This window comes from Dama dama, chromosome 30, assembly GCF_033118175.1.
Source record: "Dama dama isolate Ldn47 chromosome 30, ASM3311817v1, whole genome shotgun sequence".
In the NCBI taxonomy this organism is placed as follows: domain Eukaryota; kingdom Metazoa; phylum Chordata; class Mammalia; order Artiodactyla; family Cervidae; genus Dama; species Dama dama.
This window is the reverse complement of record NC_083710.1, coordinates 81,329,171-81,344,558: the sequence shown is the minus strand read 5'-3', so window position 1 is coordinate 81,344,558 and position 15,388 is coordinate 81,329,171. Positions and strand designations below refer to the sequence as shown.

General features: G+C 37.9%; 1 protein-coding gene across 2 annotated transcripts in view; it reads left to right on the top strand.

Annotated features, from left to right (window-relative positions):
* The window catches only part of FGF14 (fibroblast growth factor 14), a 607,621-nt gene that overhangs the window by 483,776 nt on the left and 108,457 nt on the right, over window positions 1-15,388 (top strand). For both annotated transcript variants that reach the window (XM_061132992.1, XM_061132993.1), the window contains exon 2: window positions 7,963-8,073. In XM_061132992.1, the coding sequence (XP_060988975.1) occupies window positions 7,963-8,073 (111 nt within the window). The remainder of the gene's footprint in view (window positions 1-7,962; window positions 8,074-15,388) is intronic.

Sequence of the window (15,388 nt, the reverse complement as noted above, 5' to 3'; positions counted from 1 at the left end):
TTTGTGGTGTTTCCCTTTAAAAATCCACATTTTGGGTGGAGAGGGAGGTGGGAGGGGGGATCAGGATGGGGAATACATGTAACTCCATGGCTGATTCATGTCAATGTATGACAAAACCCACTGAAATGTTGTGAAGTAATTAGCCTCCAACTAATAAAAAAAACAAAATTAAATTAAAAAAAAAATCCACATTTACCTTTACCTTTATCTCAAGTATACTCTACTCCTCTAAGTCTTAAATAAGATATAGAAAAATGCATTTTGCCTTGAATTCCATTTAGAACTTAATTGATCTTAAAAAACCAACAGAAAATAAATTCAGTTCAATATATATTTGTTGAGCAGCTATTCTGTGCAAAGCATAGTGACAGGTTACTTTGAATAATACATGATGCAAATTATTAAAAGATATGTAATATATTTTCTGGGCAGACAGATATGTAAACCCAATTATTTAATGCATGATTAATTGGTGTAAATTCATATTATGAGTTCTCCTCTTCTCCTTTCAGTAGACAGCAAGCTCTCTGAGCCCAAGAACTGTGTTTTCAGGCAAGATTGTATCCCTAATACCATCAGGCAAAGGATTCTGGTAGGCAGAGGTGGAGAAGATTCTGTAGACTGTAGAATCAGCAGTTAAAATTCAGCAAACATGATAATGTGTTGGATTGGGGTGGTGGGCTGAGCAGCAACTCTGAAATAGCAGAAACAAGATTCCCTGGGTAGTGGGGCTCTGAAGGTGACATGGGGTCAGTTCCAAGAGGAAAGTGAGTACCATTCTCAGAAATTAACAGAAAGATATAGCAGATTTTCCCACCTTTAGTTTTCTTTATCATTTTCCTTAGTGCTCTCACCTTTTTTTTTCCAGCCCTTTGGAAGAGTTCCTGGGCATGTTTTATTTTTATGATTGGACTATATGATAATTTATGGATTTGGATAAATTATTCACAATACTATTTTCTGCTGCTAGGAGTGCCAAAATCTAATTAGATCTACCAAAAAAAAAATGTATATTCCCAAAATTGCCTTTTACCCTGTTAAAAAAATAGATGATTTTCCATAGCTATAGAGGAGTGACGCTGAAGAACCTATGTTGATAACTAGTACCAAGGCTTATGTGTAAATAAATGTAGTACGTGTGTATATACATTTATATATTTGCCATATAAAAATCCATGCCATATTGTACATTTGTTAGTTTAAATGATGATTTAAAATGTATACATCATCTTAAAAGTTATTCTGATTTCTCTTTTGTCAGTCTGAACATTTTGTGAAAATAATTTGTGACAGTGATTTACTTAGATGAACCCACTTCTGAGAAAGTGATTGTTTTAATTAAAAATGTTGGATATTTTTTCCTTGCACCTAAAGGCAGTTGGACTGACTTGCATTTCTTTCAGTTCTAAGTGTTGAGGCTAATATATTATGAAACATCTTTTTTTTCTCTTCATATACATGTGTATTAGTTTTCATTATTTCTATTTTAATTAATATCAGAGAACATAGTTAGAGTTTCACACAAGGAGTATCCTCAGGACTTTTTCAGTGAAATGGCCAGACACAGCAAATAGAAAAGGCAAAACAAAAAACATAATTAATACAGGCTAAGGTTTCATATTTTCTTGAGCATAGTAAGATGCTCTGGATGCATAAGTATTTTAAAAGAGAATAAAGAACCCTAACAGTTCTATGAGTTGAAAAATATTTTTCATCTTTATATGGCTAACTAAAATATAGGTGTAGGACTTCAGATATTGATTCATCCTTCAATTATTGAGAGTTCAAGTTATAGGAGTTTGGGCTATATCAGTATTGAAAACAAAATAATAATATTTTTGTACTTCATCATCAAATCTTCTTGTCCCACTAGTTTAATGAAAAAAGTGAGCATGCATCTCAATATAAGTTTATTTCTTACAAGCAATATTTCCACTCTTTCATGTCTCAAGTCATAACACTTATTTAGGGTGACACTCCATTTTTATTATAGTAGTTGTATTTTACATCATCTTCTAAACACCTTTAAAATCCTTTGGCTGAGCTCATGTGAGATCTGAATAGATCATCATTGTCTTGATTTCTTATTTTCATCCTTGCTTTTAACCACATAATCCACACAGAATATACATCGTCTTCCTTATTTTCTTGCTGTTAAGCTTTAGCTTGTTTTTCTTATTTTTTAATTTCACCTCTGGCCCATACTATCTCTGGGATTTTTTTTCCCCTCAACTATCCTAATTTTATTTAAATTAGATAATATAATTTATAAGCCCTTTAACCAGGAGCATGTGAATTTCAACCTATGGCAAAGCATTCATTGGGAACAGTGGCTGAGAGGCAGGGTCACTGGGCCAGCCCCTCCGTATTATGGGATGACCCACCTGCCCCACATACTTCAAGGACCCAATGTAAGATGTGACACGTGACTTTGAAGATACCAGTGCCAACCCATGCTTAAGTTCTTTGTCATTTTTGGAGGTAAGAACAACAGTAAGTTCTACTGCTGGGTCTTCTTCATACATGGCAGTGTGCTATCTTGCAAACCCCTGCGTGGGGAGACACACCCACCCCCGCCCACTTTGGATACTGTTTGCTTTAAATATTTGCAAAGTCTGGATCCTGTCCATTCCTGCAGTTATGTGGGATTTTTGTGTTTCTTTTTTTGTTAACTGTTCTCTCAAAGAGTCATGATGGGTTCAACACGTATTATTATAAATGGAAGCTGAGACTTGTACTGGAAGTAAAGTAAGAAAATGAAGGCTTAGAGCCTCCTTGCACAGAGACCCAGAAGGTTGCTCATACCTTTGACTGCACGTACTGATGTGGTGGTTTTCTTAGTAAAATTATTGTTTTGTTTGGTTTTGCTCTGGTTTTTGGTTGCATATTTTCACTTTAGGCTTAGGGAGAAAGGATTTGTTTTAATTGTTTGAAAGACTGACTTTAAGCTATACAGGGCTACCTTGAACAATTGTATAAATGAGGATCACAGTAAAGCATTTACGAACATGTGATTATGTACGATGAGAAAATACTAAGTGAATTCTTGAAAATTTGGGGCAACCAGTTAATCTATAGAAGTAATAGGTGTTCAGTTTATTTGCATATACATATGCGATCCTCTTTGCAAGTAGGTACAATATGCTATTTTGACTCATTCTTTCTCAAAGGCATTAATATATTTATTATAGTCTCTGCATTTACATTATAAAGTTAGCATGCCATCATGATTGGACATTATACAAATAATAAATATTGAAAAATAAATATTCTGATAGCCATCAAAATACAGTTACATTTAACATTTTGGCATATTGTCTCTCATTTTTCCTATGCATAGTATTTTTACATAGTCCTGCTTAAGTTATACACACAAGTTTTTACACAAAACCGTAAAACTCTAAGGACTTATTTTTAAGTTGGAATTCCAAAAAGTGCAATTACCTAGTCAAAAATTGTGGACATTTTTAAGGCTTTACTATGATTGCCGTCTTGGTTTTCACGTTGTTCCAGTTTTCATTCTTACCTGCAATATGAAATTACTGGAAAAATTACACCTTTGTCAGTATTCATTCAAAAAAGATGTAGTGCATAGCTCTCATTTATCTAGACCCAGGAGATGCCATAGTGAGCAATACTGTACGTTTCACTTTTCCTCATGAAACTCACAGTCCAGAGTTTCACATCTCTAGGCAAGTGGGCGTATTTGAGACAGGTAAGGTTATAGGAACGGAATCAATGTGGGAGATTATGGGTTATTTGTAGGCAGCCCACAGTGTGCTGCAGTCCATGGGATTGAAAGGTCAGAACAACACAGTGACCCAGGTTGGGCTACGTGCTGAAGATGGAAGGGGAATAGTGGAAACCAAGGTCAGGCAGGTCAGATGGGCCCCTGCTGCTGCAGAGTGAGTCATTTGGTGGGTGTTGGAGAGTTGCTGCTTCTTCCCTGGTCTGATGGACAGGAACAGCACTCCGCATGGCTTGGGAGAGGCCATGAGGGGTTGAACATTTGCTGGCAGTGAAAATAGAGAAAGGGAAAACAGTGAGAGAGATTTTGAAGACTGTCTGTAGGAACTGGGCAACTCATTGGATGGGATATAAAAAGCAACAAGCATGGTGTTAATCTGAGGGGGTTAACAATTAACATCAGTGGTCAAGTCAGAGTGGACCTTTGACTGAAGTCAATGGAGATAGAGGAACTGAAGTGAAAATGATACTGTAGGAAGTTTAAACTTAAACAGTGTTAACTTTATGATTTTGATGAGGATTTCATGGGTGGACATTTATTGGAAATGTGGTCAATGGCAAAGTAGGACAGATCTTAGAAGAGATTTTCCGGAAATTTGGTCATCTCTAACTTTATGTTATGGCTTTACATTATAGAGTCAGCTCCAAGTATGCAGGATTAGAGGGGTTAGACACAGCCCAAGATAACCTTTAAGAATCTAGTTTAAAGAAATAGATGTTTGCATTTCATTTTAAGTTGTTTAAGATAGTTTAGTCTGATTGTTCAATTACAGGTTACATAATTTAGTTGTTAAATGGGCAGGATCATGTCAATCAAGCTTTGCACTTACTAGTCATGTGCTGTTTGTCAAATTACCTCGTTGTGCTGTGTCTTTACTTTCTCATTATCAAAATGGGCTTCCCATTTTGTAAGTAAATTGTGGTGAAAATTCAGTGAGTTAATTGTGGCACCTGAGAAGAACAGTCACTATTACTATGGTTTCTAAAAAAAAAAGAAAAAACAAATACTGTGAAAGTAGATAAATAGAAGTCAGTTTGGTTTTCTTTTCTTGAAATTAAATAAGAACTCAAAAATTCAATTTTGTATTTTACTTGCAATTTCTCAGCAGGCATGAGGTGTGGTTAGAAATTAGGTTCTCAGCCTAACGTCCTCCAGGTTCAGTCCTGTTATCACAAATAGCAGGATTTCCTTTTTTATGACCTAATAATATTCCACTGTGTGTCTACACCATGTATTTCTTTATCCATTCATCTGTTGATGGACACTTAGGTTGTGTCCACGCCTTGGTTGTGGTGAATAATGCTGCAATGAACACGGGGGTGCAGATATCTCTTTGAGATCCTGATTTCACTTCCTTTGTATATGTGCCCATAAATGGGATCTTTGGATCCCATGGATCAGTTTTCATGATGATCAGTTTACTGATCAGTTTTACTTATCAGCATGAATAACCTCCATCCTGTTTCTCACAGTGTCTGCACCACTTTACATCCCCACCAACCATGCACAAGGGTTCCCTTTCCTCCACTTTCTCTCCAGTGCTTGTTCTATCTTTTTAGTAGAAGAAACAAAAGAGAAGGGGGCTCTCTCTGTAAGTATGAAGGGACTTGTGAGGGTCACGTGTCTTCTCACTTTCTTGCCTGGTATACTTAATTCAAGTCCAGAAGATATCATAGCTAGAATATAGGATTACTAAAAGTGAGTGATCCAGAACATAAAGCTTTTGCAGAAAAATTTTCTGTCTCTGAAATGCTCTGTTTTCATGGCAACTAAGAATTCCTGCCCCATCCCACCTTTTCACTTTTGTTCCCTTCTCTTTCTGTGCTACCTATTTTCAGTGACAAGCACAAATATAATACAGCAAAACTAGGAAAAATCCTCAGTACTTAAACGTTCAATAGTACTTATTGGGTGATGAGCAGAGTAAGGTACAAGAGTAATTTTTTCACTAAGGCACATATTAGAATTATGTGATTTTTAAAGTTATATACTACAGAGTAAGGAACACACGGGGCTTCCCATGTGGCATTAGTGGTAAAGAAGCCACCTGCCAGTGCAGGTGGACATAAGAGACGTGGGTTCGACCCCTGGCTCAGGAAGATACCCTGGAAAAGGGCATGGCAACCCACGTAAGTATCCCTGCCTGGAGAATCCCATAGACAGAGCATTCTGGTGAGCTACAGTCCATAGCGTCAGGCACAGCTGAAGTGACTGAACACACACACACACAAGGAACATACATAACACAATTGTAATGATCACTTATAGTGTGTTAGTCATGTCCGACTCAGTCATGTCCGACTCAGTCACGTCCAACTCTTTGTGACCTCATGATCTGTCCGTGGGATTCTCCAGGCAAAAATATTGGAGTGGATTGCCATTCTCTTCTTCAGGGGATCTTCCCAACCCCGGGATGGAACCCAGGTCTCCTGCATTGCAGGCAGATTCTTTACCACTTAATAATCACTTGGATGTTTCTTTCTAAAATTCTATTCCTCCAAAAACACCTGTGTTCTAACATGCTTGATTACACATTGCTGCCATGCTGTGGTTTTCTTGCATTATTTTCCAGATTCTTCAATATCACAGTGTCTTTGAAGAAAATCTGTGCCAAGGGGCCGTTTCTCAAATGATCAGTCACATCAGATGTACACAGAAACAGATGCTGTCATTCTTTTTAATTTCTTGAGAACTAAACAAAAGGCTGAGGATATTCTGTTTTGAACAGCTTTTTTGGTTTCTTTTTGCACATTTGTGTGTGTGTGTTCACCTGTTTGCCATCCATCATTTTTTGATCAATTACAACATGCTCAGTTTCATCATTCTGTAACAACTGCCTGTTTTGACAACATGACCACATTTGCATGTCTCATTCAGGGATTGTGGAGAGATGCTAGTTGCCATGGGGAGGATTCTGATATCTCCCATCAAATCTAGTCATGAGATGGTGGTGACCTTTGAAAAGCCACATGCAAATATTTATTTTCAAAGGTACAGTTGGCTCTTTGTGAAGCACCGGATCAGTAGACCGGCTATCTCTTCGATGAATCATCTAATGAGAAGTCTGTTACCTTTTGTGTAATTTCCCTTTTGGTTTTAATAAACTTCCGATGTCCTTGACCTTAAGCCATTTGAGACAAGAATAAAAATCCATAGTGTATAATTTTACTATCCCTTGTAGTTATATAAATTATATAGGATTATCTAATTCATCTAATTGGTCTGGATTATGGCCAGAGATTATTGGAGATTCAGTTGAAGCTGAATGCAATACAACTCCAATACTCTGGCCACCTAATGCAAAGAACTGACTCACTGGAAAAGACCCTGATGCTGGGAAGGATTGAAGGCAGGAGGAGAAGGGGATGACAGAGGATGAGATGGTTGGATGGCGTCACCGACTCGATGACGTTTGAGTAAACTCCGGGAGCTCAGAATGGACAAGGAGGCCTGGTATGCTGCAGTCCACGGGGCTGCAAAGAGTCGGACTCGACTGAGCGACTGAACTGACTGACTGATGGCCAGAGAGCTTAGGTTTGGTACTGTTGTCTCGCCCTGAGTTCAGAAGTTGATTTTCACATTTTCCTGTGGATCACATCTAAGTACACAATACTTCCGTGCAAGTTCCCTCCATATCAGGGCTTTTTCTGCAAATGTGTACCAAATGTTAGTATGGCTTTTCTTTTTTAATAAAAGTTTTTCACATTTGGGGATTACTTGTCAAATTAAGTGAAAAAAAAATTCCGTTAAAAAGCCTTTGATATGGTTTCTTAAAGCCAGGAGTTTGCAAAATTCTTATCCCACCATCCTGAATGATATTAGTTTAAACTAATATCTGCTAGTTAGTTTAGGACCTAACTAATAGCTTAATAGATTAAGTAGTTTAATCATGTTAAGTAGTTATTTAAATACATACTTGTCAGGTTTTTTTGTTTTTTTTTTTTTTTTAATGATCTGTTATCTAAAGTTTATGACTTTACGACTTCAAGTAAAATAAGTTTACACCTGCATTTTCTTCACCTCCCGTGATCAGCATCTTCTGGTTTGAGAAATGCAGAGACATTCCTGGGAAACATACAATAAAAGGTGCTTCTATAAAATCCTTCTATAAAATACCCTCTTCCTTCTGAAAAAGAAAGAAAAGAAACAGGAAGAAAAAAGAAATTCTATTGTGATGCGTTGTGAGGCTTATGACCTCTGTGTTTGCCTTTCAGATCCCCAGCTCAAGGGTATAGTGACCAGGTTATATTGCAGGCAAGGCTACTACTTGCAAATGCACCCCGATGGAGCTCTCGACGGGACCAAGGACGACAGCACGAATTCTAGTAAGTGACCACCCCAGGCCACCAGTTCACACAATTGGTAGGAGAGACACTGCTGCTTAAATGACTTTACAAATACATTTGCAAATATTGGGTTACATGAGTTCACTTTTACAAATGTTATACCCTAGAATGCCATTGACAATTCTTCTTGGACCACCTGGATAGAAATATTCACAGAGCCACAAAGAAACCTGTCATTTTAAGAGAATTATTCATCTTTTCAGTTTTTTACCCAAGCAGTTGTCTTATCCAGTGTTATTGTTACCTGAATCTCATTATCATCAAAGTAATTGCACTAATGCATTCAGATGAAAGTTGATTACCTGTTTACTTTGGAAGTTTTATCTTTATGAGACCTGTAGCTTCTTCTTTTTTTTTTTTTTTTTTGAAATTAATTTATTTATTTTAATTGGAGGCTAATTACTTTACAACATTGTAGTGGTTTTTGCCATACATTCACATGAATCAGCCATGGGTGTACATGTGTGTAGCTTCTTAATGATAACTGTGTACATTCAAGAACAATAAGGATTAGTTGTTTCAAATAATAGAAGTGTTATTTTTCAAATTCTTTGTGTTCAAGATAATATTTTTCTTTACAGAGGGAACATGAAGGCTGTGTACTTTTTAATGCATTGTATGAATTATTTATTTCTAAAATTGGATCTGTGCCTTTTTTTAAATTAAAAAGCCACCCACCTTCCATTGTTTTCATGTCTGTCTTCATTTTGCTATTTCTTTACATATAACTTTTCTTTGTATTTTTATTATGGCACTCCTTCTCTTCAGTTTTCTGTGTTTTTGTTTCCTATTTTCTGTTCATACTGGCCTCTGATTCCCTTTAATTTAGCACATCAGTTCTAAAGTAGACACTTTTCATTGCTCAGGAGAATTAGTGAAAAGCAAAAATCAATTTTATTGGAAATATTTAATCACATGTTACTAGTGCATATGAATCTTTTCATCGATTTAGCATTTATCCTTCACATACAGAACATCATTCCATGGGACGAAGGAGGCTTTGAATACATTTAGCCAAATTATAGACAGTTCCTGTTTTAAAGTCTAGTCATCAACGGTTCAGATACACTGATTCTGAGAGAAGCTAATAATATAAAGTAGGCTATTTTTGCATTTGGTGTTGCTAAGTGAAATATCATTATTTTCCCAAACATTGTGCTTGTATTTTAGACTTTAGACATTATTTCATTTTTTAATTTTTCTTTCAACTTTAAATATTTTCTTTATCTATATTTTCCTCCTATTCAATTTTTAATCTTTTTGTCCCCTTGTTTCTATTATGTCATCCTTATGTACTTTAGACTTTTCCCTATCATATTTGTTCATTGATTTTTGTTTGCTTTACTTCCTCTTGATTTAGAAAAAGAGAAGGTAAAGCAATTCAGACACAGGGAAGAAAGAGAAGACACTTTTATTCATAAGATTGGCATCAAACATTGTTTACCTGTTGGGGTTTTGATATTAGGTTGAACTCTGAAAATCACCAGCACTTAACCATCTCTGACCTACAGAAGATGTTAGTTTCTTCTGATTTATGTTTATATATATTTCATATATATGTGTGTGAATATATATATATATCTGCTAATTTTCCTTTCCCAACTTTAAACTCCTCACCCACTCTTTGACAAAAGGCATTCTCTTTTTTGTGTGTGTTATAGTCGTGAGGATCATGGACTTTAGATTCTTAAGTTCTCGTGTCTTCAATATCTCTGATTTTCTTTAGCCAGAGTCTAGCAGAGCATGAAAGCAAGTTTTCTGTAAGTCTGATCACAATAAGAGCTATGACACTCTGATTTATCAGACTAGAGGCTGATGTCAGCCATCAGACAAAAAATTTCAAAGGAAGAAAAAAATTACAGCTATACGAAAATGCTGCTTAGCTGGACTTCTTGAAAAAATAGCTTCCTTCAAGCAAATGTTTTGTGAGTTTTTTCTTACCTTCTCCTTTTGTTTTTGTAGTCCCAAACAAGTTGGTTTTTTTCATGGTGGAATCAATATCAAGTTAAGAAGTATCAGTAGACACTGCTTTTTAAAAGCATATTGCATCACAATTGAATAAGCATCACAATTGAATAAGCACAAAATATTTTGGCAATATTTTCTAAATATGAAAGTGCAGGTGTAGAAATTATACGCACACATGATTATATCTGGTTATCTGCATAGTATTAAACACTGGGCTGGGAAGCTGAGATACTAAGAGATACTGGACCTTTTCTCTAAATGTATGAGGCTTTTTTCCTGGAAGAGAATCTGTGTTTGGCTCTTGAAATCCTTTCTAATCCCCCTCAATGCTGGTGAGGAACAGTTCTGGGAACCAGGCAGGAATGGGAACCCCAATGGACAAGCAAATCAGAACCAAATGATAGTGACCGGCCTGCAAGGGCTTCCATTCCTACGCAAAGATCTAGCCCACAGCTTCTTCTCAGTTGCCATTGTGATTTCTGTGCCCTTTAAGTCAGTAAGGTTAGTTTCCTTACTGTTTTAACATTTGCAAAGACAAAGCAGAACGGAATAAAACAGACTGAGATAAATGTTCCCTCCTCAAAAGGTTATGAAAACTGCATGACTGCAAATTTTATAAAACATTGCAGGATTATAGCAGCTTTGTAAAAGCAATGGGAATTACTAATTATCTCAACTTTTTCGTACTATCACCATCTTAACTGAAAAGCACAAGCTTTTAGGATGAATTGTAACATATCTTCTTTTCTCTGGTTCATCACAGTAGTCTTATACATCCTGGGAAAATCATTAGCCCTGAAAAGTGATCTTTAGAAATGAAGGTGAGAGTGTCCAAGATGCTGACAGACAGACAGGTCCTCAGTAGAACACTGCCCTCTTTTCTTGAGCTAAGTCACTTCAGTCGTGTCCAACTCTTTGTAACCCCAAAGAGGGTAGCCCACCAGGCTCCTCTGTCCATGGGATTCTCCAGGCAAGAATACTGGAGTGGGTTGCCATTCCCTTCTCCATTTTGCTTGAGTGTGATGTAATTATTCATAAACATTCCAGTTTTTTGCTATTTCTCTGAATAAAGATTAGTCATCCATGGGTAGGAAAAATAAAGAGGAATAACCCAAAAGTCACCCTGATGGCACCCCAAAAGTCACCAAATGGGAGAACTGAGGCTTGACCCTCCATGACTGGAGCTCATTGCTAGCCCACTAGTAAATATGAGATTACTTAGAACTAGGTAAGGGCTTCCCTGGTGTCTCAGCTGGTAAAGAATCCACCTGCAATGTGGGAGCCCTGGGTTCGATCCCTGGGTCAGGAATATCCCCTAGAGGAGGGCATGGCAACCCACTCCAGTATTCTTGCCTGGAGAATCCCATGGACCAAGGAACCTGGCGGGCTACAGTCCGTGGGGTCACAACGAGTCGGAGGTGACTGTGGGTGAGCGACCAAGCGCTTGGTGAAGTCAGAACCACCTGCTAAGCTTTCTTGGTCAAAAAATTTAAATGCCTTGAAAGGGAGAAAGGGCGGCAGGCAAACCTAACGCCCTGAGGCTAGCGCCCTCCCTGGATCACCAGCTGAGATCTACAACTTTCTGGGCAAAAAAGTGGGGAAAGGTGGATAATTGGTCCTAACTGAGAGATTCTGAAATAACTCACCTGCTTACCCAGGCTTCTGGTGCCCTGGAAACATCTTTCACAAAAGGAAGTGAATGCCCAGGATACTTTATCATCACACTCATTTTCCAGAGTGCGTTGCTTTGAAATTCTTAGAGCTGCCCTTCTATGCGCGGAAGATAAGCATTACCATGACTATGGTATTTGATTAGAGAGTGATTTTTTTCTTCAGTTTACTTTTGGCAAGTGGCCAAAAGTTTGGGATTTTCCTGTGTTCTTAAAGGTCACTGTTCCCACTACCAGATACTGCAAGCAGAAGAGGGCTACAGAAATATTCATGTGTCAGCCTTAAGCTAGATTAAAGCCCCACCCAAACCAATCCCTCTTACCTTAGAGATTCCCAACCTGATAACCTGATGCATAAAACCGGCTGGTGCCTCATAATGGTCACTGTTTGACAGGCCTCAGGAAGGTGGTTCTCACCTTGTCTGTAGGTTAGGATCATTTGAGATGCTTTTAAAAAAAAAGTTCCTGATGCCCTAAACCCACTCCCAGAGACTCTGATTTTATTTCATTGCTTTGGAGTTGGGCAGTCCCTGGTGGCTCAGATGGTAAAGAATCTGCCTGCAATCCTGGAGACCCGGGTTCGATCCCTGGGTTGGGAAGATCCCCTGGAGAAGGAAATGGCAACCCACTCCAGTATTCTTGCCTGGAAAATCCCATGGACAGAGAAGCCTGGTGGGTTACAGTCCATGGGATTGCAAAGAGTCGGACATGACTAAGCAACTTTTTTTTTCACTTTTCACTTTCTTTCATCCTGTTTTATGAATACAACTAGTTTTAAAGTGCAGCCAGGGTTGAATGAAATTCACTATCGTATGGAGACTGGAGTGTTCCACAGAATGACAAAGTATCATGAACATCCTTATTCTTACTCCCCTAGGCCTTGTGGCCGTTATAATTTTGTGGCCTTGTAGGCTTATAATTGTGTTAGATACAAAAAGGCTAAAAACCCATAATAATGTCTCAATTAATGTGAGTATCTGTGGTTATGACAAGCACTGTGGATCTGTCACAGTCAACTCTGAATGGGCTTCCACATTACAGTGGTTCTATGGATACACTATCTGTTTTCCTCCTATAAATGATAACTATCATTTTATAATTCAGGTCTCAACCAAAACCCTGGGGAGGGGGAAAGTCGTTTTTTTTTTTTTTTTAAATACAGTATGGGGCTTCCCTTGTGGCTCAGCTGGTAAAGAATCCACCTGCAATGTGGGAGACCCGGGTTCGGTCCCTGGGTTGGGAAGATCCCATGGAGAAGGTAAAGGCTACCCACTCCAGTATTCTGGCCTGGAGATTTCCATGGACTGTATAGTCCATGGGGTCACAAAGAGTCAGACACAACTGAGCGACTTTCATTTTCACAGTCATTTTAGACTATCTTCTATAATTTTACTCTTCCCCATACTATATTATTTTCATGAGTTTCATGATGCATTATCTTCTAGAATTATTCCACCTGGCCTGTATCAATTATATGGCACCTACAAAACCATTTGGGCTTGCCAGGTGGTGCAGTGGTAAAGAATCTGCCTGTTAATGCAGGAGATGCAAGGATGTGAGTTGGATCCCTGGGTTGGGAAGGTCCCCTGGAGGAGGAAATGGCAAGCTTCTACAATATTCTTGCAGTCCATGGAGTTGCAGTCCATGGGGTTGCAAAGACTGAACACACACCCAATACCATCAGACATATATGAAGGTTAGAATAAATACATTTGAATAGGTTCAGATGGAATAGTTTACATGGGCAGATACACAATTATGGTCTTCCCTAAAAACTTTTGCAAATAAATCAGGAATTATCCTATGGTGCCAATCCTTTCAAAATATTAGCAAGATGGGACAGTTCAGGTGTTACAGAAGAGAGTGAAAGCATCCAATGACTTTCTTCCATGAAGAAGGAATACTGAGGAGACATCCCTGGTGGTCCAGTGGTTAAGATTCTGCACTTCAGTTCAGAGGGTGCGAGTTCAATCCCTGGTTGGGTGACTGACATGCCACCTGCTGCATAGCACAGCCAAAAAATTAAAAAAGAAGAAATACTGAGAGTTTCCATGACACAAATATTCAATAACTCCACACTCATGCTTAACGTTATGTAATATAATAGAAATAAGCAAACATAAGCCTCATTCCTCTGTAAGGATATTATAAGCCCCTAGAATCCTACAGAGGACAGTTCAGTGCTAGTTTGCATCCTGAAAGTGAATATCCACCAAACCTGATGCCCCTGAATGTTCTTGTAGGGATAATTCTCAAGGGTCATGGTCAGCCATTCTCCTTTCATCATCTGAGTAACACAGACATCTTGAGATCTCAAGATCAGTAACATATAGTAATTGGAAGGGAGAGTGTAATCTACCCCCACTAGATCAGAGAAAACATGCGCCTCGGAGTTAAACAGAATACAGTTTAGAAAATCCATTTAAAATTATGTACTGAGTAGACCCACAGATTTAAGTCAAAATTGCCCACATCTTTCAAATTATTTATTCTTTGTGAAATACAGGCAAGAGCCTAAACCTAAGATATTTTTCTTGTACGTTTACTTCAACACTTTAGTGCTTTCATTACCTCTTCTGGGCTGGGTCTCTTACTTAGAATTAGACTTGAATTAAGAATGCAAATGGGAGCAGATAACCTGTCATAATTAATGATAATCTTATAAATGTGTCTATGATAAACTCACCAAGCAGTCATCACCAAGAATGATGCTAGACACTTCCCAGGAGGTTCAGTGGTTAATACTCTGCACATAATTGCAAGGGGTGAGGGTTCAATCCATGATCTGGGAACTAAGATCCTACATGTCATGTGGCCAAAGGGGAAAAATAAAAATGATGCTAAAATTCTCACTGCTCAATCATATGTAACCCTAGCATGGAAATGAATTATTAAGGATGTTAATTAAGACTTTTTAAAAAATCAGTGATAACATTGCTGTCTGCAGTGTGAAACTTACATACGAATACATTTTTGGTCAATAAAGGAAGAAATAGAACATGGAAACATTCTTACCTCTTAAGTGGGTAAAATTGAACACTTTTCCCTCTTTGTTTTAGTTTTCACTCTAAATGGTTTTATGAAATATTAAAGAAGAAAATTCCCTCTCTGAAATTCGGACGCCATTCAGTGTGATTAGTTCTTTCTAAATTTAGCAGGCAGGCAGGTGCACATCTTTTCTGGGTTCTGTTGATGTCATGTTGGCTCTGCAAGAGTAATTTAGCTTTGGAATTACCTTTTTAACTTCTTGCCTGTACTGCATTGCAATAATGAAGCAAACCTTCCACCTAAAAGACCGGAATAAGCATTCAACTTGGGCTTTTAAGATTCTCCTCTTTTAGGGAACTTCCCTGGTGGTCCAGTGGTTAAGACTTAACCTTCCAGTTCAGGGAGTACAGATTTGATCGCTGGTTGGTCAGGAAGCTAAGATCCCACACGCCTTGTGAGTGAAAAACCGAAACATAAAACAGAAACCATGTTGTAACAAATTCAATAAAGACTTAAAAAATGGCCCTCATAAAAAAAAAAAAAAGTGTTTAAAATAAAATTCTGCTCTTTGAGAGTCTTCCTAGCTGATTTTTTCTGGTATCAAATGGTGTCAGAGACTGTGATGATAGAGTCATGATTACAGGCTTGATTCTGTTTATTATCCCACC